The sequence below is a fragment of the Eleginops maclovinus genome, chromosome 1, assembly GCF_036324505.1.
Source record: "Eleginops maclovinus isolate JMC-PN-2008 ecotype Puerto Natales chromosome 1, JC_Emac_rtc_rv5, whole genome shotgun sequence".
Lineage (NCBI taxonomy): Eukaryota > Metazoa > Chordata > Actinopteri > Perciformes > Eleginopidae > Eleginops > Eleginops maclovinus.
In genome coordinates this window covers 3,742,385-3,768,183 of record NC_086349.1, presented here as the reverse complement: position 1 = coordinate 3,768,183, position 25,799 = coordinate 3,742,385, and the positions used below count along the sequence as shown (strand labels likewise).

Here is a 25,799-nt window from a genome sequence, read left to right as displayed (position 1 = left end):
AGCCTCTGTTACTTTGGTCCCAGCTCTCTGCAGGTCATTCACTAGGTCCCCCCGTGTGGTTCTGGGATTTTTGCTCACCGTTCTTGTGATCATTTTGACCCCACGGGGTGAGATCTTGCGTGGAGCCCCAGATCGAGGGAGATTAGCAGTGGTCTTGTATGTCTTCCATTTTCTAATAATTGCTCCCACAGTTGATTTCTTCACACCAAGCTGCTTACCTATTGCAGATTCAGTTTTCCCAGCCTGGTGCAGGTCTACAATTTATTCTCTGGTCACCTTTGACAGCTCTTTGGTCTTGGCCATAGTGGAGTTTGGAGTATGACTGTTTGAGGTTGTGGACAGGTGTCTTTTATACTGATAACGAGTTCAAAAAGGTGCCATTAATACAGGTAACGAGTGGAGGACAGAGGAGCCTCTTAAAGAAGAAGTTACAGGTCTGTGAGTGCCAGAAATCTTGCTTGTTTGTAGGTGACCAAATACTTATTTTACAGAGGAATTTACCAATTAATTCATTAAAAATCCTACAATGTGATTTCCTGGATTTTTTTTTTCTCATTTTGTCTCTCATAGTTGAGGTATACCTATGATAAAAATTACAGGCCTCTCTCAACTTTTTAAATGGGAGAACTTGCACAATTGGTGGCTGACTAAATACTTTTTTGCCCCACTGTATATATATACATATATTCATCAACACAAGCTGCTTCTAGTCATTGAGGACAAAAATTGAGACTGTAGGTGTGTGGACTTAAAAAATTAGTCTTTATTTGAAATGATTTCCTGCTCATCAGTGACAGACTGCGGCAACAGGCTGAGAACACGAGGAACTGCAGTCTCTCATTCTGCCAGTGTTTCACAGATAGCAGCAACATAGCCATACAGTAATTCACACATAGTTAAAACCACACTGACACAGGACAGAAAACACACAGTGCAACATTCACATCTCACAAGTCCTATCAACTCCCCTATGTACACCCGGCCCGGCCCGGCCCCCCCCCCCCACCCCCCGCCCAGAGCTAGTGTTTCTTTGCCTTGTCCTTTTTCTTCTTCTCCTGGTACTCAAGGATCTTTTTGTGAAATATTCCTAAAAGGACAAATGACAGGAGCATTAGTTAGTGCACTGTAAAGACATTTCAGCTACACAAGTCAGTATCATGAGGGTAAATGATGAGCATAATATTGTTGAGTTGAAGCGGCCGTACTGGAAATGTAATTTACTACACACAGTTAACGATATAGCCGACCTTATTGTTGCTCATCCTGTAGTGTGTTTGAGATGACAGAGATCTGTGGAATTTCTTCTTGTGTGTGGTGCAACCTAATTTCAAAACCATGTATGTTTCCAAACTCCTGAAGCTTCACCCCCCTTCAGAACAAATAAATGGAAGCAGCCCTTATTTTTGACATATTGCGCCATCCTAGTTGTGTGTCAATCAAAACTGTGACTTTGGAAGGTCCTCTCACAAAGAGACAGCCAAAGGACTTCTTTACAAGCGGTTTTGCCGTCATTTGTTTTCCAGATGTGGGCGGTTCCCTATCTGTGCATGTTATTAACGGACGGACGGACGGACAGACGGACAGACAGACAGACAGACAGACGGACGGACGGACGGACGGACGGACAGACAGACAGACAGACAGACAGACAGACAGACAGACAGACAGACAGACAGACAGACAGACAGACAGATATATGTACTTTATTGATCCAATTTTTTTTTTTTTTTCCAAACCACCAGCACACTCAAAAGTCTGAGGCTTTGGAAGTAACAGGTTATATTTATACTTATAGGATACAAAGAAAGGTAACTGTTTGCCCTTACAGCTACATGAACTAAAATATGGAATCAGATTACTGTTGCATTTCTAAAAAATGGGGATTAGAACATTATTACGTTGTTATTAAAAACTGAAAAATGTGTGAGCTTAACTGTGTGTATTAAACTAAAAACAGAGAATTTCTCAGATTTTATTCCTGCTTCTTTAAACTGTAGTATGTGCTCATGTACTTCAGTGTTGGTGTACTACCTGAATATGCTTGCTGAAAGGCAGGTTTTCCTATCAATAAAATCATGTTTTATCTTAAATATCTTGGTTTGTTCTATTCTAAGGTCACATTGTTCTGATGTCTGAGGTAAAAAAACATCTTAGTGATATTTTTTTGTTCTTGCATTTATTTACTTTGCATTTGATATTAAGGGACTCCAAAAGGAACAGAAAGTAACCAGGTTGCATTACTTAAATACGTTGATACTCAGATTCAGTTACTGATTACAACACTTTACAACAGGTCTGATACATAATTATTGGACATATTCTAGATGAAGCTGAGCTGCGAGAGATGCAGGTAGGTTACGTCTCCACCCAGAGAAATGTGATCGCAGCCTTTGTGTGTGTTCGTGTGTGTGTGCACGTGTTACCTTGCTCCGGTCCAGGCTGCTGCTGCTCCACCTCCTGGATGAACAGGTCGAACATCTGCGTCTGGAGGAACTTCTTGACAAAGTGTCGAGTGGTTTTGGAATCGATGGCCTTGTAGAAACTTCTCTTTTCAAACACCCCCGGCCCCCCTCCTCGACTGTGTTTCACATAGGACCTGTAGTGGCCCACTGTTTTCACAAAGAAGAGCAGGAAGGCTTCCGACACCACCCGGTTCAACTCCTCCACCGCTGAAGCAAAGCACAGAAAACATTCAGGGATGGTGGAGCCATCACTTCAGACTGAAACACCTGTAATTGATTTCTGTCACTCACTTGATGCTTTTTGTCGGTCACTAAGAGCCACTAGGATTTCACTTTTGAGCTTCGGGGGCAGAATAGAGTCTTCATCACCAATCTGGAAAAGGAAGATTACACACAAGCATGTTTTAACTTTGACTAAATGGTTGTTTCCTGTGGATTTGCTAATTAGAAATAGCCACTAAAATCTGACTTTGTAGACACTTACTGAAGCAATGAAGGTTTCCTTTTTATTGTCAGACAAGTCGACCACCAGCAGCTGTCACAGGAAGAAGAAGAATTCAACTTTGTGCAATTAAAGTAGCATGTTGGTTACTAGAGGTTTCAAGGTTTCAAGGTTTTATTGAGGACATATTTTGCTTATTTTCAGGTCATATTAATATTTAGTGTCTCTATTGGGACATGTCTCCATTCTTTAATGTTCAAAAAGCTCTTTATTTTTCTCATACTGCCTGTGCTGCAGCACCTCTTTTAACCCTCTGTCTGAATCCAGAGCCCAGTCTGCTCTGATTGGTTAGCTGGCCGGCACTGTTCTGATTGGTCAACCACTTATTCGCCTCAAGTACAATGTGTTGAACCTCTGTATCACACTACAGGAAAGGGATACCCGCCAAAGGCATAATAGGGCCTCTTCAAAATGTTTATCCCCCCTTCGACTCACATCACTCTGTTCAGTGACCAGGTCCAGCAGCCGCTTCTGGACTCCCAGCAGGTAGGGGGTGGGGGCCATCACCACGTCGATGAGGATCTCAGGAACGATGGAGATCATGGTGTGCTGCCAGGTGAAGGGGTACAGGAGGGCAGCCACAGCATGGATGATCTGTGATAATGTGCTGCAGAGGGATCAGAACATAAACTCAGAGTAATTTCTCTTTCCTCTAGTTCTGCTGCGAGAGTATCACAAGCGGGGGGGTCTCTCAGTCAACTGCAGACAACTGCACACTTTTCAGCCAATTGCCTTTGAAATCTCTCAACTCTGTATAGAGCCTGTTTTCATATGTGGGACGCTAAAGAACCTTTACAGGAACTGGTTTACAATATGACCAAGAACTGACATTAATGATATCCATGTAGGGTCCAAAATGTAAATGTTTTCTGTCTTGTATCTTGGATTTGTGCCTAGAGCTACATTCCTTTTGCCCATTTATCTATATAAGGGCACAAATCCAGCGCTAAGGTGAGCTCCCGGTAACATACTTTTGTTGAGTACACTTTTCTGTCAGTATGTTTGCTCATTTATTAAAACCTATTAAAAATGTTTGTTTGTTTTGTAGTTATACCCAGATTTTTGGAGAAGTATATGAAATATTTTTGCCTTCAAATGAATCGTTGTTTAATCTTAAACACGTCAGATCTTCTTCTCTTTAGTTTGGACTGCAAACAGAGGCACCTGCATGAGACATACCTGGAGACTCAAGGAGGATTGGAGATTGGAGATTGGACTGCCTCTATGTCAATATTTTCAGATGTCTGTATGTAATGTGACAACATTTTACTACTGGAAACATTCTGGTTTCTGTATGTAGTCAGAATAATAACTGAATAATCCTGTTCCAGTGGGGTTTGGTTGAATGCTGGTAAAGAGTCCATGTGGAGAGCAAATACATTCTGTAAAAACATTGGGTATTGCCTGACAATGCACTGTTTTTTAAAGATATTTTTGGGCCACCAGATCCTATATTGATTGAGGACATGTGTAAATGGTCCCAGGCCGGATTTAAACACCGGCCTTCTGAATGGGAACTGAGACCCAGTATAAGGCCTTTGTTTGTTTTTCATCTTTTACAAATAAACCGGCTTTACACTTCGTCTCTCAGCTTGTACTCCAGTCTTGTGTCTAAACTGTCGGAAGAGCTGGACCTCTGGTACAAAAGCTGTGAATGAATGCACTTGATTATATCCCCATGGCATCTGTATCCATTTAAGAGTTTAGTACCCCAGTTCATCAGCGATGAAGACGATCCGTCTCTCCAGGACGGCGGCAGCGAACACCAGCAGCACCTCCTCATCCGTCAGGCAGTCGAAGAGCTTGGCGAAGTTGACGTGCTCCAGCCAGGAGTCCAGCGGGCGCGTCAGACTGATGATCTGGTGGAGAGTCACATCTGTCACACACATGCAAACATAACTCACCACCTCCAGCTCTGAAGGTGCTCACTTAGCCCTAAAGAAAGGGATGAGATGCAGCTAGGGCTTTTCATAATCACATAATATTCACTGCCTTCATGGAGACAGAGTGTGTGTCCTTCCTTCACACAAACACAGCAGCATCAGTGACAGCTCCAGATGAGTGTTGATCATGGAATGCGGCCCGATGGGGGAGGGGTTAGGTTTCTGCTTTGAGCTAAAGGTTAGGTAATGCAAGACAGGTTCAGACACCACCACAGAAACACACCCACCTGGAGGATCTGACCTCTTAAAGTCACTGGGTCAGATTTGACTTATTTATAGTGTGTTCAAACATGTACTTTAAATGAAGTACTTCTTCCACATTTTTTAGAGGAATAGAGTTTGCTTTTGGACCTTAATTTCTTGTTTAAGATCCAGTTTTGAAGATAAGGATACTGCAGTTTATGCATTTCAACCACATTTTCATTTTCTTAACCCCGTTCATGAGAAGCCTGCATATGTAGGTGGAGCACTGCCAAAGAAACCTGACACTGTTTACACCTTACCTTGGTTATTGTGCACCGGCGAACACCTGAGCGTCTGGATTAAGCAGCTGACGTCACAGAGTGTGAGGTCGAGTGAATAGAAAAAGAATAGGTGGCTGTTTACAGATGCATGCATGCATGCAGTGAGCAGGGCACTAGTATTGATCCTGTATGGAGTGGTGCAGGAATGACTAATAAAACCTGGAAATGAGTCAGCATTTTACGCACTTCCTGTTCCCTTGTCTTTAAGTCACAGTTTTTTTTTATGTGTTTTTGGTTGGATGTCTGAAATAAGGTCTGCACTAACACAAGCTGAAGAAATGTTGTCCTACGACATAAATGTGTCAGTAAATACCCCACACGTGAATGTCTTAAGCTTTTATCTGTCATAAACGGTTGCTAGAAAGTGAGTAAGTGAGACTACTAAACATCATCACATCGAACATTAGCCATTGTTAGCTTAGCAGTGGTGATGTGATGTCATGTGACGTTGCTGTAGATCTTTATAGACTTTATAAAATGATGAGTGATTTCTTAGCTTGTGTAAATTCAGGTAATAAAATGCACATTTGATACTTTTATATGCACGTACAGTCTGTTAATACAGTAGAAAGTGTGTTAATTTCCTGTTTTTCCCCCTGGTGCAAATAGATACTTAGAAAAAGAAAGGGAAAAAGGTGGAGGGGGGGTGGGGTTGTTTGTCTGACCTCAGTGCCCGACTCTGGAATGAAGCTCTTAATCTCCACAGTGTTTCCTGGGGCTGGGAAGGGAGCCTCCCTCAGCTTCTGCATGAACGGGTAGATCATGGCTGTGGAGATCTGCCGCCGCTTCTCCACCTCCTCTAATATCTGCACACACACACACACACACACACACAGACACACACACACACACACACACACACACACTTATAATACATCCATGAACTGCACGAAGCATCTGGGTTTAGAAGACATCAAGTCATTGTTGTTTTTGTTATAGATAAATTATTATTATTTTAACAACAGATACATTATACTGTCACTACCAAATCACAATTCATTTGAAATGTGCAGCTGTTTCTGTATAAAAAAATGGAGCCACCACATGATGTAACATTTATTTTTCCTGTTATTTTCTTCCCAATGTTTACTGTTTAACTCCAATGCTCAGCTGTTTCTGTCACTTTAACATTAAAAAGCATGTGTTCCTCACAAAGACCAAAGGTAAGATTAGATATCACCGTATCTCAATTGAATCCCCTCTCATCTGTATGAGACTAGGATTGAGGATTTTATAAAGGGTAAGATACTCAAACTTAAATGAACCAGCTTCAGTGAGGTCTGCAGATGTCCTCAGGTATGGGAAGAGATTGATAACATGATAAAAGTTTTTTTTAAAAGTGCTTCAACGTTTGTTAGGCAATTTTCTCACATTCTGAATATGCTGAATGGCTGTGGAATTCTACACAAATTAACTATACTTTCGATGCATTTATATGTACCATAATATTCCCATGTAATGTGTCTGTGTTCATTATGTATAACATATTTTAAACCAATGTTTAGACTGATGAGAAAACTGTTTTAGACATTTAGAATATAGGTTAAAGTCATTTAGTTTGAAGTGTTTTTTTTTGTGTTGCGTATGTTTTTGACTTTTGATGTTTCATCAATGAAGTCTCTCCAAATCTAGTAGGTACTGTATGTATTAATATCATATATATATACAGTATATGTATATATACATACATACATACAGCGGGTAAAATAAGTATTGAACACGTCACAATTTTTCTCAGTAAATATATTTCTAAAGGTGCTACTGACATGAAATCTTCATCAGATGTCGGTAACAACCCATGCAATCCACACACACAAAGAAATCAAAACATAGATGTCCATACATTAAGTTATGTGTATTAAAATGGAATGACACAGGGAAAAAGTATTAAACACATGAAGAAAGGGAGATGCAAAAAGGCATGGAACACCAAGACACCCACTGAAATCTATCAGTAATTAGAATGCAATCCTGCCCCTTCAGTGCAAATTAATATCAGCTGGTTCAGTCCCAACTGATGGCCTATAAACAGGTCTCTCATTACCAAGGTGTCACAAGACAGATCTCATGATGGGTAAAAGCAAAGAGCTCTCTCAAGACCTTCGCAACATTACTGTTGCAAAACATACTGATGGCATTACAGGAGGATTTCTAAACTTCTCAATGTTCCAGTGAACACTGTTGGAGCCATAATCCGGAAGTGGAAAGAACATCATTTCACCATAAACCAGCCACGACCAGGTGCTCCTCGTAAGATTTTAGAACCTTTAGAAATCTATTTACTGAGAAAAATGGTGACCTGTTCAACACTTATTTTACCCGCTGTATATATACAGTGGGGAGAACAAGTATTTGATACACTGCCGATTTGCAGGTTTTCCCACTTACAAAGCATGTAAAGGTCTGTCATTTTTTTTAACTTAAACTTGTAAATAAATAAGTTGGTAAGTTGCCATATCCCAAAGTCTTAATAGCAAGTACTGAAGCCGTCAGCATATGCAACTGGTGATGAAAGGCAGAACACAAACAAAGTCATAATGTTTAAAGAGAAGTACAGCTGAAAGATTGCCCATCTTATAAATGTTCATTTGAACGCACCTTGGAGAAGAGGCCAAAACAAGCCAGTGTGCTGATGATGCAGTAGGCCTCGGGGGGGCGGGCTCCTCTCCCTCCGGGCTGCAGATTGGAAGCAGAGGATGTTTAATGAACACTGGATGATGAGAGAACAGAACATGGAGACACAGTGGAGAAACCTTCAGCGTGCACACTGACCAGTAACCTCCTGCAGTACCCATTCCTCCTGCTGCCGTCGACCTCAGTCAGGACGAAAGAGAACGTCTCACTGGGAACACACAGAGTACTGATCAACAACGACCTGAAACATGGATACACGTGGTCCAGCAGTGGCTCAGTCAGTAGGGGCTTGGACTGGGAATCGTAGGGTCGCCGGTTCAAGTCCCCAAACAGACTTGAAATATGGAAAGTGGACTGCTACTTGGAGAGGTCCCAGTTCACCTGCTAGGCCCTGCTGTGGTGCCCTTGAGCAAGGCACCGGACACCTCCAATCCCCCCTCCCCATTGCTCCCCGGGCGCTGCACGATAGCTGCCCACTGCTCCTAATACTAGGATGAGTTAAATGCAGAGGACCAATTTCACCGTGTGTGCTCTGCTGTGTGCATGTATGTGACTAATAAAGAGGGTTTCATCCTCCGATTCTATCTATCCATCTAAATGGAGGAGCAGCTGTACCTGGGGTATTCTGTCAGAGGAGCCCAGTTGATGCCCTCTGGGAAACAAAAGAGAGTGATGGCCCTCAGCGTCTTCTCCTCTTCTTCCTTCTGGTATTTAGCCATCCCATCTTTCTGAAAGTACACAACCACACCTCTGTTCTTTAACACATATGTCTTCTTTGTTGCACTGATAGTTTTCATAGACACAAACTACTCAAAATATCCACTGTGCCTACAATATACTACAGTAGCAGATCTCCGGTAGGCCTGATTTATGTGACATGAACTATGATGCTGACCAATCATAAACAGCAGGTCAAAGTGACAACATTTTGAACGAGTAGAAGCAAATACACCTTCAAATATTTTCTTGAAAATATATTTTTTTATTTTATTAAACTCTGTACTATATCATATTACAAATGTAAAAGTGTATGTTAATTTTAAGCCATGTACTTTGCAGGGGACAGAATCATCTTCCGGAGAATTGAGTGAATACTTGATTCATCAGATGAAAATGACATGTAAATGAAAGTGTTGTATTTTTATCATCTTAAAATCACTAGGCCTCTGTATTCCACCATCCGACTGACCTTGGGGAACTGGTAGGTGATCTGAGGTTCGTAGCTACTGCCGTCTTTGGTCTTCTTGAGGCTGACCACCACCAGGTACTCGAAGAAGTACTGCCCACTGACGTAGCGTTGCTGCCTGGAAGAGTTCTCAGCCACCGGGTCGGGCAGCTCCTGCGGCTCAGAGTCTTTGAATCCTGCACAGAATGAAGAAAGACATTGTGCTTTAGCATGCAGGGTACCACTGGGGTCCAGATGGAGAGCTAGCAGGCCTTATGGACATGTGATGGATTATATTGCAGCGCCATGCCCCACTGCAGGCTGTGACTGTACACTCCCTGCTGCGGAGATTAGAAAGGTTATTGATTGACTGAATTGAACAAAAAAAACTCTAAAAATAAGACAAATAAATATAGATTTACATAAAGAATATCATCAACGTAGGGAAGAAACAATATTCTTACACCTACTTAGCTTTTCCTTCATAAAGAAATTGTCTGACGTCATTGGAATTTAACTTCTGTACAGCCATGAAACCAGTGTTAAACTGCTATTTTAAATTATATCTCAGACTAAAGTCATACAAATCCAACATGTTGATCTAAATGATAGATAAGGCAATAAATTAAAATAAAAAAGACCATAAACTGTGGGATTTCTTCTCCAGTGGATCCCACTATCATGGTAAAAGTCTATATGGATGCTCATAGAAAGAGCTGTGCTTGTATAATGTAACAATGTGGTTGTTAAAATGGAGTAAATACAATGAGGTGATATTTGAACATATTCCAACAGATTATTATTCAGTTTCTGGTGTTGAAAGCCAGGCTGATTTCTGTGTATCCACTTTGCTGAATGTTGTGGTATTATATTTATCCTCTTTGCAGATGGAACCTCTCCTGCTGCTAACAGAGTTATTTACAGAGTAAATGTTTGCCTGCAGGCCCAGACGTCTCTCCTGCTTTGTGCAGAGACCATCACCCAGGTCCGTCCGGTCTCCTTCACTGCGGGCCTGTTCATGTGTTCTCTGCTGCATTCCTCTCTTTTTGTCTCAAATAAAAGCACAGCAGCGGGTTTGTTTCTTCTCAGGCTGGGAGCTTTGGGTGTGTGTGTGTGTGTGTGTGTGTGTGTGTGTGTGTGGCCTGCTGCACCCCCCCCCCCACACTTACAGGACATGCACAAATACTCAGTAAGCTGATGTTTAATGATGATCAGAAGACGTGGTTTGCCTCGAGTGGAAAAACCTGTTCCTTCAAATTGAGTGTTGTGTGGTAGCTTATACTCAGCTGAGGAGGAAAACAACGTGGGAAAACATGGCAGCATGCTCACTGGAACCATTGATGTTTGCTCACCGTAGCTGCTTTACCACACTGACAGAGCTGCTTTTCTAAAATATTAAGAGAAGCTACTTTTTCTGGTGTATAGAAAAAAACTGTATTGTTGTTGATAGTTAGTCTGCAATGCGTGCTGTAAACAACTTGCGCAAAAAAGCAAAACATTTACTACAAATAATTTAGAAGTCCACCAAAATAAAATGAGTTCCATCCACTGCAGTTGCAAACTTTGGAGCACCTTACAAATAGTCCTGTACAAACTTTTACTGATAAACTGCACAAACTGAGATACACATTCAATACTGTCATACAGATGCTAACATTTGAAGAATACTATGTACATTCATGTCTTTATTTAGGTTCAATAGACATGTCTAGTCTAAAAACGTGTTCATTTGATTTTAAAGATGTGTCTATTGAAAGGGTGTGTTGCAAAAAAAAAACTATCTAGATGAAAAAACTTGAAGATGTTGACAAAAAATGGCACTGAAGAATCTTTTTATTTTATTTTTGTTTCTATTTTTGTATAGAAAAACAACAGAGGCGGGGCGTCCTGTCGACATTAATGTAGAAACCCTCATAGTCAATGAATGATGCGCCTCATCCCTGAAGTATTTTTCTTTAGTTTATGTCTGTGAATACAGCTCCGTAAAGAATGAAGAGACCACTCCACATGTGTCTTAAATCTGTATCTCTACATGTATGGCAGCCATTCCAGTGACTTGAATTCCAACACAGAGAAATGTTGTCAGTAGTTTATAGAATACAATACAAAAATCATTTAACTCAAAGACATACCGTACCTTTAAATAGTAAAACCAGAGAAACTGATAATGCTGTTCTCTTCATTTTTTCCAGAGCTGTATTTGTTAACTGAAGTCAGACTAAAACAACACTTTAAGTTAGTAACTTGGTGTGTGTTGTGTATAATGCTTGGGGGTGATTAAAGGATAAATCAGGTTTATTTCACACTGGCTGATTCCCATTATTTTGCCTTTTGTGGCTGTAGGGTTCATGCTTTATCTGGGCCAGCAGCGGGAGCGTCCTGCAGCTTTACAAACAACTCTACAAGAATAATCACAAACGCTTGCCTCTGAGTCAAAGTATGCGCAGTAAGATCCTGCCAGGCCGGCCACAACACGTTGGTTTGTTTACATGTGTGACGCTGAGGGTAGCTTTCCATTAAGTGTGTGTTTGTGCTAGAGAAGTAGCAGCAAACAAAATAAAATAGTTCATGTCTGAGAGTTTCAAAACAGCACGAGTAGAATGTTGAAGTTGAATCCTGGATTCTGCAGTCATATTAATCCACAGAAAGAAGTCCGGCCAGTGGCAGTGTTTAAAGACAATCAGTAAACTTCGATCAGTGCTGCCGTCATTTTAAGTTACGCTGCTCTCGCTGCATTTCCATCCGTTAATCGCTATTTTTTCCTTAGCTGCAGCAAAACAATCACTTTTTTAATAAATTAAATACTTTTAAACACATTTTCTGAGCTGGTTTATTTAGTACATAGCATCCTGTTCATCCTGTCTGTGTTGTTTCTTCATCAATTCCCGCCTCGCTGCACATTAACCCTTACTTAACTAACACTACCTCTGGATGAGAGCGACTCATTGACAGTTGCCCTGCGTACTCATCTACCACTGTATTTGTGGATCATAGTGGGTCATTGAACATGTATAACCAGATGCTACTTTACAAAGAGTTCTATGTGTTGTTATTGCCTTTGTTCCTGCAGGAGAGCTGAGGGTTTGGCAACCCGGTCTCCACCTGTCAGCTGACTTTGGGGATGTGAAACAGACTTTGTGGGACAACACTGTTGGTTGAGTTCCGCAAATGCATTTTCTATAGGATAGGATCACTTGGGCAGATCTATTTCATAAGTCTGACATCAACAGTAAGTATTAAAGGAGTTCAGTCTAATCCTGTTTGATGCTGAGAATAATCAGTAAGGAGTGGGGGTACGATACATCTGTAGACATCTCCTTTAGTTGTATCACAGGTATTCATTCCATTTTGTTTTTCACTGACAACAATCGACAACGATTCTGACATTCTTACCTACCTACCTGATCCTAGGGTATTCCCACAGTGACACCCAATATGCTCACAGGAACAACAAGAGTCTCCTGACAGGTATCGTCCTGTGCCTCTGCCTCCATGCTTCCTGTAGCTCCTTCTCTGTATACTGTTGTGCGAAGGACTATGGCCGGCCATCAAGATCAAACAGCTTGTGGCATGATGTAACCACAATTTATGTATAATATAATCACAACGTGACCAAACATCCAGCAACACCTTCTCCACTTTCTGCTCTGACTTGGCACTAAGGTAACAGTGAAGAATAAAGAGAGACACTCACCATCTCTTCTGTTTCTGCGGAAGGACGACCACATGGCACTGAACCTCTTGAGGGCCCCCGGTTGTCCAGAGTCATCTTCACCTGATGGGATGGCAGCTGCAGACAGAGAAGCAGAAATCTGCTCAATAATATTAGAACAACATTCACTTCCTCTGTGCATTTAAAGGCCAAGCTGGTAATATTAATGTTTAGACCCCTGCTCAGGGTGGAGTAAAGCAACCTGAGTACACATGATGCAGCTAGCATCTATATCAGAGTTTCTAATGTTTATATTGGTCATCAGAATCTAACAGGTGCTCTCCTATTCAAGTCGTTAAGACATATTAGACATCAAATGGCAAATACTATAATGAATCAGAATCAGAAAACCTCTCATAGACCCACAGAGGGGAAATTTGCATTTGCATTGTTACAACAGAAAGAGCCAAAGACAGCTTAATGTTACACCAAGATACTAAAAAAAAACCTTGAACCCTTTGTTTGACTATTTAATGCAACATATTTAAAGAAAATATACCTACAGTCAAAACAAAATAGCTTGAGCATGGCATTGTTTCTCAGAAACATCCATGATGATATTACCTTTGGGCTTCTCCCCCAGGCAAAAGTTGGTTAAAAAGCTGCGTAGCTTAACAGTTCTTCCACAGACTACCTCTGACATTTACAAACCATGCTTGCTGAATAATGTACATGCACCGCTTAACAAAATAAGAATTGAATGTTCTGTTGATTTCCACATGCACTTTAAACCAAAGACTGGTGTAACACACACTTAGAGGTTTTTTTATTTTTTTAAATCCAGCACTCCTCATTCTCTGTAATGAGAGTTTCTTTTCCATCACAGATGAAGAGAATCAATGAACAGGATGTATAAGGTAACAACTTCCTATGTTAAAATAACAATAACAGTTTATTTTATATTTGATTTGTACTACTGACATAATGGTGCCATGGAAACACCTTCTTAATAAGAGTATTAATAGGTTTATATTCTCTTCATTTAACTAAAGATGCCACCCCCCCCCCCCTTTTCTTTTTCTTTTTTTTTTAACTGTTTGGGGTTTTCTCTTTCCTGTAGTGTATTGTATAGGTGTTTGTGTATGTAGATGGTCTGTAAAGGCAGACCCCCCGCCAGAAACGCCTCAATTGGACTTTACTTCAATAACATAGTGAAATCAATAAGTGACACTTGCTATTCTATTGGCTAGCAAACCAACACATTGTACGTGATACGCTAAGTGCCGGGACATTTCTTTACACATTTATAAGCTGTTAACCAATCACAACAGAGCCAGCCAGTTAACCAATCAGAGCTGACGGGGCTCTGGTTTCGGAGAAAGGGTGAAAAGAGGTGCTGCAGCACAGACAGTATGTTCAAATTTCTGAACATTAAAGCATGGAAACATGTCACAGTAAAGGCACAAAATACTGATATGAACCGGAAAATGAGCAGATTATCCTCTTTAAGTTTACATCTGTAATAAGAAGAAATGGTGACTACACAGTAGACTACAGTACCTTCACTTTCTCCTACCTTGCTCAGTGAAAGAACATGTCCTATCAATTTGGTTTATTACAATGCACTCCAGCAACACAGGTCTTCCCTTATAATCCTCTGTAGATACTGGTACTACATTATTACTATTATTACAGCGCTGAATCATTTGTTTACTTGAGACTCTGAGGAAAGAATGTTCATACTGCTGCATTCAGGTGCAGTGGGAAAAAACAGCTTCTTAAAGAGAAATTCTGTCAAGCTTGTTTTCCAGATGTTAAATATTCAGCATTAGAAAAAGGTTTTTAAATTCTATTTGAAATGTGAAATTCATGTCAAGCATCAGTGTACTTGACTAACATACAGTGTGTTTTTATATAAATATCTATGATGCAATATAAAATATATTATAGATTATTTTATATGTCATTTGTATATTTTTTGAAACATGAACTACAGACAGACCTTTTTTTTCCTATTCATTGTAGCCCACAGCATCGAATGTTGTATCGTGGAAAATTGTACTGTGTTAATTGTACTTTCATATTAAATAAAGTACATAAGTATTAAGTTAAAATTAATTGAATTAAAAAAACTGAGCAGTTAAAAGTGGTCTGTAATATACCCGAGTAGCTGGGACTGCCTTATCGAACCTTTCCAAGTTGTTATCTCAAATTGCTTATAGGATTTCAATGAGCCTGTACGGAGAGATGTACAGTATAAGGGAAGACCTGCACACATCTCCCCTGCCAGAATGGAATAGTCCAGTCTGATGTGTGTATAATTACAGAACTATACCCAGTACCTGTTAGCTTAACATTAACCACGCAAACGGAGTGTGTATATGTCCAAAGGTAACAAAATACACCTACCAACACCTCTAAAGCTCACTAATTAAAACAATGTAACTCATTTGTTAAATATATACAAACAAATGACAAATTGGGGTTTTAGAGGGGGGCGTGTCCTGGACTGTTTCTTGGCACCAGGCAACATCATGGTAACAGGGGGGACATGGGGAAATTACTGTCCTTCTGAGAAAGTAAATGTGGGTACTTCCCCCATCTTGAACTATTCTTTTAAGTCTTCCTGTCTGAAATTAAATAAATTCCCCAACAACACATTATTGCTTGAGACCCAATGTTTGCAAAAATGGACCTTGCCGTTGGATATTTTTAAATACGCTTTTGAAAGGTTTTGAGAGTCTTTATTGAGGTCTATATTTTGTTACGGGGGCAACACCAATTTCACAACGTACGTCAAATTGCAAACAAACATTGCTTTCCTACTTTTTAGAACAGAATGTAAAAAAAAAAAAGGAAAAGATATGCATTTACCCAATTGCTATTTAGCGTTATAATAACAATATAAGAACAAATAAAGCTTTTGTAAAGTGTAAACCAATCGAATGGAGCAACACATTTAAACATAGAATATAGAATTGAGTTTAACAGTTTGGCAGATTTTTATAAATACAAGATGCAGATATTTGAGTCAGTATCAGCCTGATGTGGACACACACAATTCAGGGTAAATACAGGTTGAACATGTTTCCTCATCATGGAAAATATTAGTTCCTGTTGAAAGTGTGGATCTGTGTTAGTAGAGGGAAGGTCGCCACACAGACACTGAGCTCTTATCACTACTGAATCACAAACTGCATCTGTGTCAGTGTGTTTGTCACTGCAATGTGTGGTGCACTTTCAAACATGTTGTCACGTTTATTACATACTAAGACGCTCATGTATGTGTGTGTTTAGTTAACAAACTAAGCGAGCAAAAACAAGTTGAACTTAATGCATCCAAGATGACGTACAACTGGATTAGACAATAAACAGACATTTCCCAGGTTTCACTTTCAGTCTGGCTCTGCTCCCTGGGTCCTGATAACCTTTTACTGAAGTTAAAGTCTGCCATGCGAATCCTCTGTACAAGTACCAGGTGTTTGCACTTTGTCAATAGCAATAGCATAGTTTCTCCACCCAGCAATTTGCAGTTGCACAACATTTGCACTCAGTCAACTTGCAAATCAGATATGAAGATATGCAACTTTATTATATTGCAGTCATGTTTTACTTTTGAGTTAAATGTTTTTACTCAGAGCAAACTCTTGTTCAGACTCCAAGCTACTGCCTAGCTTTGCTACTGCAGCTCACCTGCGATGGTGGTGTAAATACAAGTTGTTTAAAAAGCCTCACATGCCCTGAGGCTTGGGAACGTGTTACAACACCATGCTGTCAGATTCTAAAAGAAAAGGGATGGCGCAGTCATCAAGGACTTTACTAAAACTGCTTCAATCCTGTTCATTTTCACTCGGAAAACCTGCAGATTTCAAATCTCAATGTACATGTTTATGTATACGTCCAGGTATATCTAAAAATAGCAGTTCTTGGCTTAATACATCTTTCAACAGTGATCATTGTCTGTGTCAGCACAGCAGCCACATTCCTGGCTCAGCCTGCCATGAAGAGCCTCTCATGCTCTGCTGTGTGAAAAGCACTTCCACCTCCAATGTGAAAGGTGGCTTGGTGTTACTGAGTGTTCCAAAATGACAAAGAAGCAAAAAACGTATTCAAGCTATTAAATCATTAACTATAAATGGATTTATACATAGTAATATGTAGCTGATAGCTGATGGAATGGAGTATCGTATAGCTTGGCACATGCTGAGGTCTGTTCCCTTGTAAAAGCCAAAAAGCTGGCTTTGGCAGAGGTGGAAAAAGATCCAGATTCTTTACTTGAGTAAAAGTACAAATACCACACTTTAGAACTGCTCAATTGCAAATAAAAGTACTGAATAGAGAATGGCATTTAAGTTAAAGTATTTAAATACGATTAACTTAAATGCTTAATGCTTAAACTTAATAAATGTTCTGTTAACCCAATCATGGTTTTAGTTGCTTGAATATAATGTTGGATGGTTTAGTCTACACTAAATCATATATATTAAACGTTTTTTGTAGTAAGTATGGTGTGTCAAAATGTTTTTATAGAGAATTTAAGTTACTAGTAAATAAGTCTGTCAAATAACTGCAGTAGAGTAAAAAGTACAAAATTGGCTTCCAAAATGTAATAGTAGAACTATAAAGTAGTATAAAATGAAAACATTGGGAAAAAGTACAAGTACCTAACATGTGTACATAAGTACAGTATTTGAGTAAATCTACTTCGTTACTTTCCACCACTGGCCTTTGGAGGGTCAGTTTCACATCCTAAAATCTTTTCTTCTTTTTTTATAGCTGAACAGGTTTCTAAAAATGACTTTAAATTCCAATATTCGCCTTGTGCCAAATCATTCCAAATAGCATTTACAAAAAAAAAAATGGATTAATGTTTTCATGTTTGAGGTACTGCACTTATATTGCTACAATTCCAACCATTGGGGTCTATTAATCAATTTCGTCGTGTTTGTATTTCACCACGCTGAACTTCATTCCACTTTAGTGCTCCATATTAGGCTTTTCAACTACAAAAACATGCAGTGGGGCAGTGAGTTCACCAGCAGAGCTAACTTGGTCTCTTAACATGGATCGGTAATCAACCTGACACATGGATATAATTCGAACGAGACCCATATTCGCTCGAGACATGTCAGCATCGCTCTGACAGGTAGTTTACAGTAGCCCGCGCGAGTCTGTAAACAAAAAATACTTTTTTGTAAAAACTTATTTAGTGTGTTGTAAACGTGGGTATCACGTACTGCCTTCACCCTAACGCTACGCAGATGCACTGAGTGATAGTGGATATATCCTCGGCTGTGTCATACTCACTCCATCTGCTTTGTTGGTTCGTCCGCCCCTGACCTTTCCTTCTCTTGGTTACCGTTTCACTCATGGCTGCTTCACACCACAGACAGCCAGTCCTCCTCTCAGCTGTCTCTGTCTGAACACTCTCTACCACAGCAGCGCCACTTTATTGCCCCCATTACCGCACACAACCCGCATCCTGGTCGCTCCCCGCGCCTGTGACTGCTTTGCTGCAAGGACAAGCCGAGCGGTGCTTTCTGTGGTGCGTTCACGTCAGGTCCGAAAAAACGTATAATGTACTTTTACTAAACGGTTGGATATCATATTCAGAGGTGGAATAAGTACACAGTTCCATTACTCAAGTAAAAGTAATAATACCACACCGCAAACATACTCAATTACAATCAAAAGTCCTTTATTAAAAAATGTTTGGTGAAAAATATTCAAAGCATTGAAAGTAATGTACTCATTCAAAAAGTCCCCATGTGACTGAAATGAAAGTAGATATGCTATCATTACATATTATATCATATTATATATTTCATCTTAATTTTAAAAGGGCTTTCAGTTAAAGGCATACAACATTGTTGTTTTGTTTATACTTTATGTAAAAACATGAGTTTGAATGGACAAATCAACTAATTTAAACTGTCAGATTATTATAATGGAATTAAAGTACATTATTCCCTTCCAAAATGTAGTGAAGTAGAAATAAAATGTGGCATTAAATTACCCAAGTAAAGTACCTCAAAATTAGTAAATGTACTTACATTCCATCTCGGATTATATTGGTTCAACCTCCATTGTCTTTAAGGGAAAATCTTGTTCAATAGGTCTTAACAAAATCGAGTAAGGCACGTATCAAGTTAAAACAATTAAAATATGTCAAATGATGCAGGCCAACTACAACAGAATCTGTTGTAACCAGCCGTAACCCTGAACATTGAGCACAGTGCCTCAAACTGGTTGAGTAAGTTCAGGCCAGAATAGCTTTAACCTTCATAAGAACCTGTTCATCGTCAGGGAGCTGACTCGTGCTTACTTTAATGATTAGTCATCTACTTTTACAAGACTGTTCAGACAGATTGAGACTCCTAGAACAGACTGTTTATGATTCTATCCTACTTGAAACTGGAAGAAGTACTCAAATCTTGTATTTAAGTAAAAGAATAAGTACCAGATTCAAGGAACACAAAGTCAGCATTTACTGAAGGTTTTTTAAAAGAGGACATATTCTGCTCATGTTCAGGTTCATAATTGTGTTTTGTGCGTCTACTGTGACATGTCTCCATGCTTTAATGTTCAAAAAGTTCTTTATTTTTCTCATACTGCCTGTGCTGCAGCACCTCTTTTCACCCTTTGTCTGAAACCAGAGCCCAGTCTGCTCTGATTGATAAACTGACCAGCTCTGTCGTGATAAGTCAACCACTTAGAGATGTCCCACCCCTTAGCTTGTCACGTACAATGTGTAGCCAATACAATAGAAGTGCCAGTGTTAAGTAGTGATGACGTTAACAAAGGAGTCCAATGGAGGCGTTTCAGACGGGAAAGGGAGTATGTGGGAGAGAAACTCCCTCTAGAGGTAACTTTGGCCTTTGCAGAACATTTACATTCTAAAAGTCCTATAGAACACTACAAGAAAGGGGAACCCCCAGAAAGCAGAATAGTGCCCCTTTAAGATCTGACATACTCCCACTTCTGCAAATCTGCTATCCTTCATACCTGTTTGGTTCGCCTGGTCCTCGGTACAGTGGAGCTTTGAGGCATCATCTTCATCTAGATTAGAAATAAAAAAGAATCCAATGTCTACAAGATTTACCTTACAACCTCAGACCAGTTGGTGTTTTTCATAAGGAAAACAATTTATGTGTATTGTATTGAACGAGAATGTCTATGACTTTTGGAAAATTTTAACAGAAGTTTACTGTAGGAGAATTATGCCAGTATATTGTTTACCCTTTCTCAATGTCTCCCGTACTGATGAAAAAGACTTCAACCCTCTCCGCTGTGTGAATCCTCCCTCTTCATTACTGTGGTGCCTTTCTGCAGAAATTCACATTGATATATTGATGAGTTATCAACTAAATGACAAACAGGAATTATTTTTATTTAAATCAAGACATTAGACATCACTTTGAACATGTATTGCATGTTTCACTTACTTTTAATACGCAGAGATGAGAAGCTGAAACTCCTTCTTGAGTTTGGAGACACCTCCAAAGGCTGAGAGAAAGAGGAATACATACATATAAAACTAAGAACTACTTATTGTACCCTCAATTAGTGGTTTACAAAGAAAGATGTCATTCAAATAAATAAACAAAATGTGTTAATATCTGAACAACTAATGGTTATGCAAGTTGGATATCTATTTATAACAGGATCACTTTTTTTTTGTTGCTGTGTCTAAGTCTGACGATGTGTATCCTGATTACTAAATATTGCTCATACCAGTAAATAAACACCATTTCCTCACCACCATGAGTTACTGGTATTTGTGTATTGCAAATTTCAGTTAGTCGGGCTGCTGACCCCTGTTTGAATATTTAACTGGAGGCTCATACGGCATGAACTGTAGGCTACACGAGCCTTAATGCTTCAGCATGGGAAGACAGAGACACTATTTATAGCCAACCAAAATGACAGGACATGATGATGCCCTATGGGAAAACTCCCGAGCAATATAAACCACCAGTGTACAATCGGAATGCATAAAGGCGGGGTAAGTGGAGCACAACATAAAGAAAAGTATTTCTAATATCAGCTCGTTAAAGATGATAAACATTGTCTGTGTTTCTGATTTTGCCATGAGTTGAATTCTTTGCATTTTTTGTTTCCAAACATTTCCTTTTTAGTCACTCATTGGTCTTTTCTGGGAAACATCCCCTGGGTAAGGAAGTAATGAGTTTTAATATTTTGTACATAAAACTAAAGCTCTTTATCCAAAAGTAAAAGGATAGATTCCACTGTGCAGTGAGTGACAGAGACTCACTATTAAATCCTCACAGTGGTGGAAGAAATATAAAGATTTTATACTATACTACTACACCATAGTAAAAGTACTACAGTGTAAAAAACTCTGTTTCAAGTAAACGTCCTGAGTTAAAAATCTTATCAAAGTAAAAGTACAAAGTATCAGCATCACAATTCATTCAAGTATACCAAAACTTAAATGTCCCATTTTAGAATCCTATTAATTTATTAAATGACTGGATTATGATTATTGATGCATTGATGTGTTCACAACAGCTGTTAAAGGCGGAGCAAATGTTTTATACTGCCGCTGAATATTTTAAGATAAAATGTATGTCCAATGTTTATTTATAAGTTGAGTTAAAGTTAGTATTAGCCAATAATCTGAATTTGTAAAGCTGTCAGATACATTTAATGGAGTAATAGGTACCATAGTGGCTTCTAAAATGTAGTGGAGTATGAACTGGCATAAAATAGTTCAAGTACTTCATAAAGTACTAGAGTAGATGTACTTCAAAACATTCCACCACTGAATCGTCAGTAGACGTGTTTATTTATGTCCTGCTTATTAAATATGATTAAAACAGCTCAAGTAATATATATACATCCCTCGAAAAAATTAAGAGACCACTCCAAATTGTTCTTAAATCTCAATCTCTACATGTATGGCAGCCATTCCAGTGCCTGTTGAATAACTCAAAGACAAACCTATAAATAATAAAACTGGAGAAACTGATAATGCTGAAGTTGTCTCTTAATTGTTTACGGAGATGTATTTATATACGCTGCAAGCGGCTCCACACCTGAAGTTAGCTGTGACACTAAAAAGTGATTCACACAAATGGGACAGGAGCGCTTGGTGACATTCAATAATTATAAAGTTGCCAACTGTCACTAAAAACGTTCCTAAAATGTAAATGTGGTTGGCCTATTTTAACAATGCGATCACATGGTTCTTTACAATGTTATTGCAGATCTAATGTCAGCTATCTAATGCAGCTGACTTGGTCATTTCAAATAAACTGACACAACATTTAAAATGATGAAACAGAACAGTTTGCTCCAGTCCCAGCTGAACCCAGCGCATGTTTCGTCAAGTTTGTGAATGTTTTCTAAATGCTAGCATGTGAGGTCGAGTTGGTGAACATGTTTCTTCATTTCCCTGTTTTTTAAATTTTTTATATCCGCATCCTTTTTGAGCCTGCAGCACGTTTCTTCCAATGAAAGTGTTTTGGGCTGTTGTATCGTATTTGCCCCTGTCGGCCACCATATATATCAGGTTGTTATTTAGCACAAAACATCTAGCCTGGATCTGTAAGAAATATAAAAACCCCAAACCAACAACCCTAAAGCTTTCTGATTAACATACAGTACACAAACTGAAATGTGAAAAGTGAGATTTACATATTGGAACTATACTCAACATGTCACTCAAGTAAACTTTCTACATTCACCTGCATTTTATCTCCTAAGCAGTGCTCGAATTTCATTTTTAGCTACCCCCCAATGGAGAAAAGACACACATGGCACACATACTGCTTGCAACCCAACCACCAAACTAAAGAGACATCACCATATGAATGAGACACTTTTATCACATGGTCACCTCACACATAAAGGCTTTACATGAAATTTGGTGCCTCTAGATATCTTTCTCCAGCCATGAATGCTGATGTTATTGGAGCCTCTACTCTGGCTGGTGACCGTTGGAGCGCTTCAGACTTGTGCACACTTGTCCTTCCTCTGGCTTATCATTCACTTCAAAGAGCAGATGGCTGCTGTAGTGACCACGCCTGCAGGTACACACACTCAGTGCATTGTATTTATGACTCTGAGTGTTTGTCTGGTCAGGTCACCACTCTGTAACTATTCTAGGCCTCCGTAAGTCAAACATTTTCTTACTAACTTTATTTGAAAATGTAAACTTTTCACCTGTTGAGTTTTATATTTTCATCCTTCAGCACCAAGGCTTGATTTCCATCTTTTTCTGTCATGTATTTAATATTAATCAAGGTTGGTGGGGTTATTTTCTTTAATGTAATACACTACAATTACCTGTGAAAAAATGTAATGACTAACTGAACCTGAGTATCACAATATACAAGTGATAATTTTTGACTTACCTCAGTATTAAATGCAATGCAAATAAATACAAGAGAAAAGACATAACCATTCTAAAGTGTATTATAGACAACACACCAATGTCAACCAAAAAAAAAGAAAAACAATATGTTTAGTTTATTTTTTGTGTTTTATTTTTTCTTAAGAAAAACCTGCTTTTTATTTTCAGGCAGTAGTCTTTAGACTTACAGTGAAAGTAAGGCTAAAACTAAAATCAAGTCTAATATATTTTGTAGTTTAATACACAAAGCTGATGAACGGAATATCAGCTAACGTTTCACTTTTGTGTTTTGAGACTTATGAAGTGTTTGAATTTGTGCATGTGCTTTGTAATATATGATTCCTTATTTTAAAATGTATTTTAACAATGAAATCATGTTAGTAAGCCCCAATTTTATACAGTAACCTGATTACATTTTTTTTTAAATGTAACCGTAGGGAATACATTTACCTTTTTTTTGTATCCCGACTGCGTAATCCTGTTACATGTAATCAGTTACTCCCCAAGCCTGGTTTTAATCAACATTCATGCACTCCAGTTTTGCATTCCTAATGGTTTGTAACGCATGACTTTATTCAAATATTAACATTGGTGTATTGGTATTGTCAAATTAATAATTACAAAACTTGAGGCCCCAAGGATTCATTATTACAGATTTGGTTGGAAATGCTTTCTGTAACACTGAAAGCACCACAGTTTGAAGAAGTATGCAGATCATTTACTTTCATGCATTCAAAACGTAGTCAGGCCCCTTTCATAGCCTATCATATGTTTACAGATCATCACTGACACATTAGCTTTTCAGTTTGAGCAGCATTTCTGCTTTCATTGAAATATTAAATTACATTACATGCCACTTGTTAGATGCTTTCACCCAACGAGACTTACATACACTCAATACTGTGGGCAGTCCCTGCAGGAGGGATTTGGGGGGTCTTGACCAAGGACACAGCAACATACTGACTGCAGTGGGGATAGAACCTCTGCTCCCCTGATTCGATGATCAACCCAGTGCGCCACAGCCTCCCATTTCATATCAGTGCAATATGCAGAAACATCCATCTGAGACTTTTCTATAATGAAGTCAGGTAAACGAAAACCCTATTCCCGACTGCAATGAAAAATGTTCAGTTTGTTTTTTATTTTAAAAACTTTCTAATAAGAGTCTGTATTCATCCTGCACCTGCTGTGAGCAGCAATGTACCAGGTTACGGGAACATAAATACCTCTATTAAATTATAAAGTAATCAAACCTTGTTATTGTAACAGAATATAGGTCACGTTTTTTTTACTTTAAACCCCCCCCCCCCCCTTGGTATACTTGCTTGGTTTCACTTTGGATCCTGGGTCTCTATGGGAAAATGATGATTTCATTTTGATACCAACTAAATGATTGAGCCTAGTACAAAATATATGGAATTACATTAGCCTGACATTGCTGTTAGACAAAACCTTAGATGACATTTAGACTATTCCATCTGATCTTCTAATTTATGAACTAATGCAATGTCAGTTTCAACTTCCAACAAATGAAAAAAAAACCAGAGCTGTTTTGATCATGTCTGCAGGAAGTGGTAACATCTGATCTTAGAGGTTTTTGACAGTTTGTGGATAGATTTCATGTCTTTGCCCATGATTACCATCAGGTTTAAAATTGCAAACACAATCCTTTCCCCCTACATCAACATGTAAATGCTGTAACATAACTTTCACCACAAGAATTAGAAGTTAAGTTGTTCACACCACATGTCTCTATTCCTCCTGTTATGTGATACTCACAGGAAATGTCAGATGTTTACCGAGCTTATTTTACTATGAAAGTATTCAAATTGCCTCTGATTGTGTTGCGCCTTCATTCATGATACTTTCCAGATACAGATATATCAATAAATTGCATGTGAAGGGAGGGTAAAAATAACAAGTTAATCACAGTTAAGCCTGGAATGAAAACACAAAGAGCGTGTGTTATGTAGGGACACACTCACCTGTTGCTGTGACGTGTTCTCCATTTGCCTGAGCAGATTAAAGTGCGTATTCATCCACTGGATCTATTCCTACGGTTATAAATTAAACATAACTTGGATTTTTGTTCCTTTTACCAATAAATACCAGCTTAAAATAACCCGTTCCGCAGCCTGTGGCAGTGTTTTTGCTATTGACGATGAAGTGCATGCATGGAGAGGAAGTGCTCTTGTTCAAATGTGCAGTTGACGGACTTCAGTCAAAGGCTGGGATTTCCTCATTCAGTGCTGAACCAAAGTAGAGTGACGTGTTCGTGTGTGTGTGTGTGTGTGTGTGTGTGTGTGTGTGTGTGTGTGTGTGTGTGTGTGTGTGTGTGTGTGTGTGTGTGTGTGTGTGTGTGTGTGTGTGTGTGCGTGTGTGTGTGTACGTGTGTGTGTGTGTGTTTGAAATGTACAGTTGAACCGGTTCCTCAGCGTGAGGAACTGCCATGGATAACGATTCTTGTTTGTATAGTCACCATACACACCTCTGCTTTGTTAGCAGACAAGCTAAAGTTCACAGGAAAGTCAAACGAAAG

At 39.1% G+C, this 25,799-nt stretch overlaps 1 protein-coding gene across 2 annotated transcripts; it reads right to left on the bottom strand.

Moving 5' to 3' along the window:
* Positions 1-743: 743 nt before the first annotated feature.
* On the bottom strand, positions 744-25,498 carry LOC134865563 (DENN domain-containing protein 2D-like). 2 transcript variants are annotated; one of them, XM_063885171.1, is made up of 16 exons: positions 25,246-25,498; positions 20,328-20,388; positions 20,122-20,208; positions 19,888-19,941; positions 12,925-13,020; positions 9,255-9,427; positions 8,681-8,793; positions 8,204-8,273; positions 8,030-8,107; positions 6,097-6,237; positions 4,675-4,823; positions 3,400-3,571; positions 2,947-2,997; positions 2,754-2,835; positions 2,424-2,669; positions 744-1,087 (listed from the first exon to the last, which is right to left on the bottom strand). In XM_063885171.1, the coding sequence occupies exons 1-16, from the start codon at positions 25,297-25,299 to the stop codon at positions 1,020-1,022; spliced, it is 1,695 nt and encodes a 564-aa protein (XP_063741241.1). In that variant the 5' UTR covers positions 25,300-25,498; the 3' UTR covers positions 744-1,019. The 2 variants fall into 2 exon arrangements, with proteins under 2 accessions (XP_063741241.1, XP_063741249.1); XM_063885179.1 differs by lacking the exons at positions 19,888-19,941; positions 20,122-20,208; positions 20,328-20,388; positions 25,246-25,498 and adding an exon at positions 18,190-18,434.
* Positions 25,499-25,799: the final 301 nt, after the last annotated feature.

What these genes read in the sequence shown, in the direction of transcription:
- LOC134865563 (XM_063885171.1), bottom strand. Translation starts at nt 25,299, where the DNA reads ATGAATACGCACTTTAATCTGCTCAGGCAAATGGAGAACACGTCACAG. An exon ending in AGAACACGTCACAGCAACAG is followed by an intron (nt 20,389 to 25,245) that starts GTGAGTGTGTCC and finishes TCTTTCTCTCAG; the next exon opens with CCTTTGGAGGTGTCTCCAAA. An exon ending in CTCATCTCTGCGTATTAAAA is followed by an intron (nt 20,209 to 20,327) that starts GTAAGTGAAACA and finishes GAATTTCTGCAG; the next exon opens with AAAGGCACCACAGTAATGAA.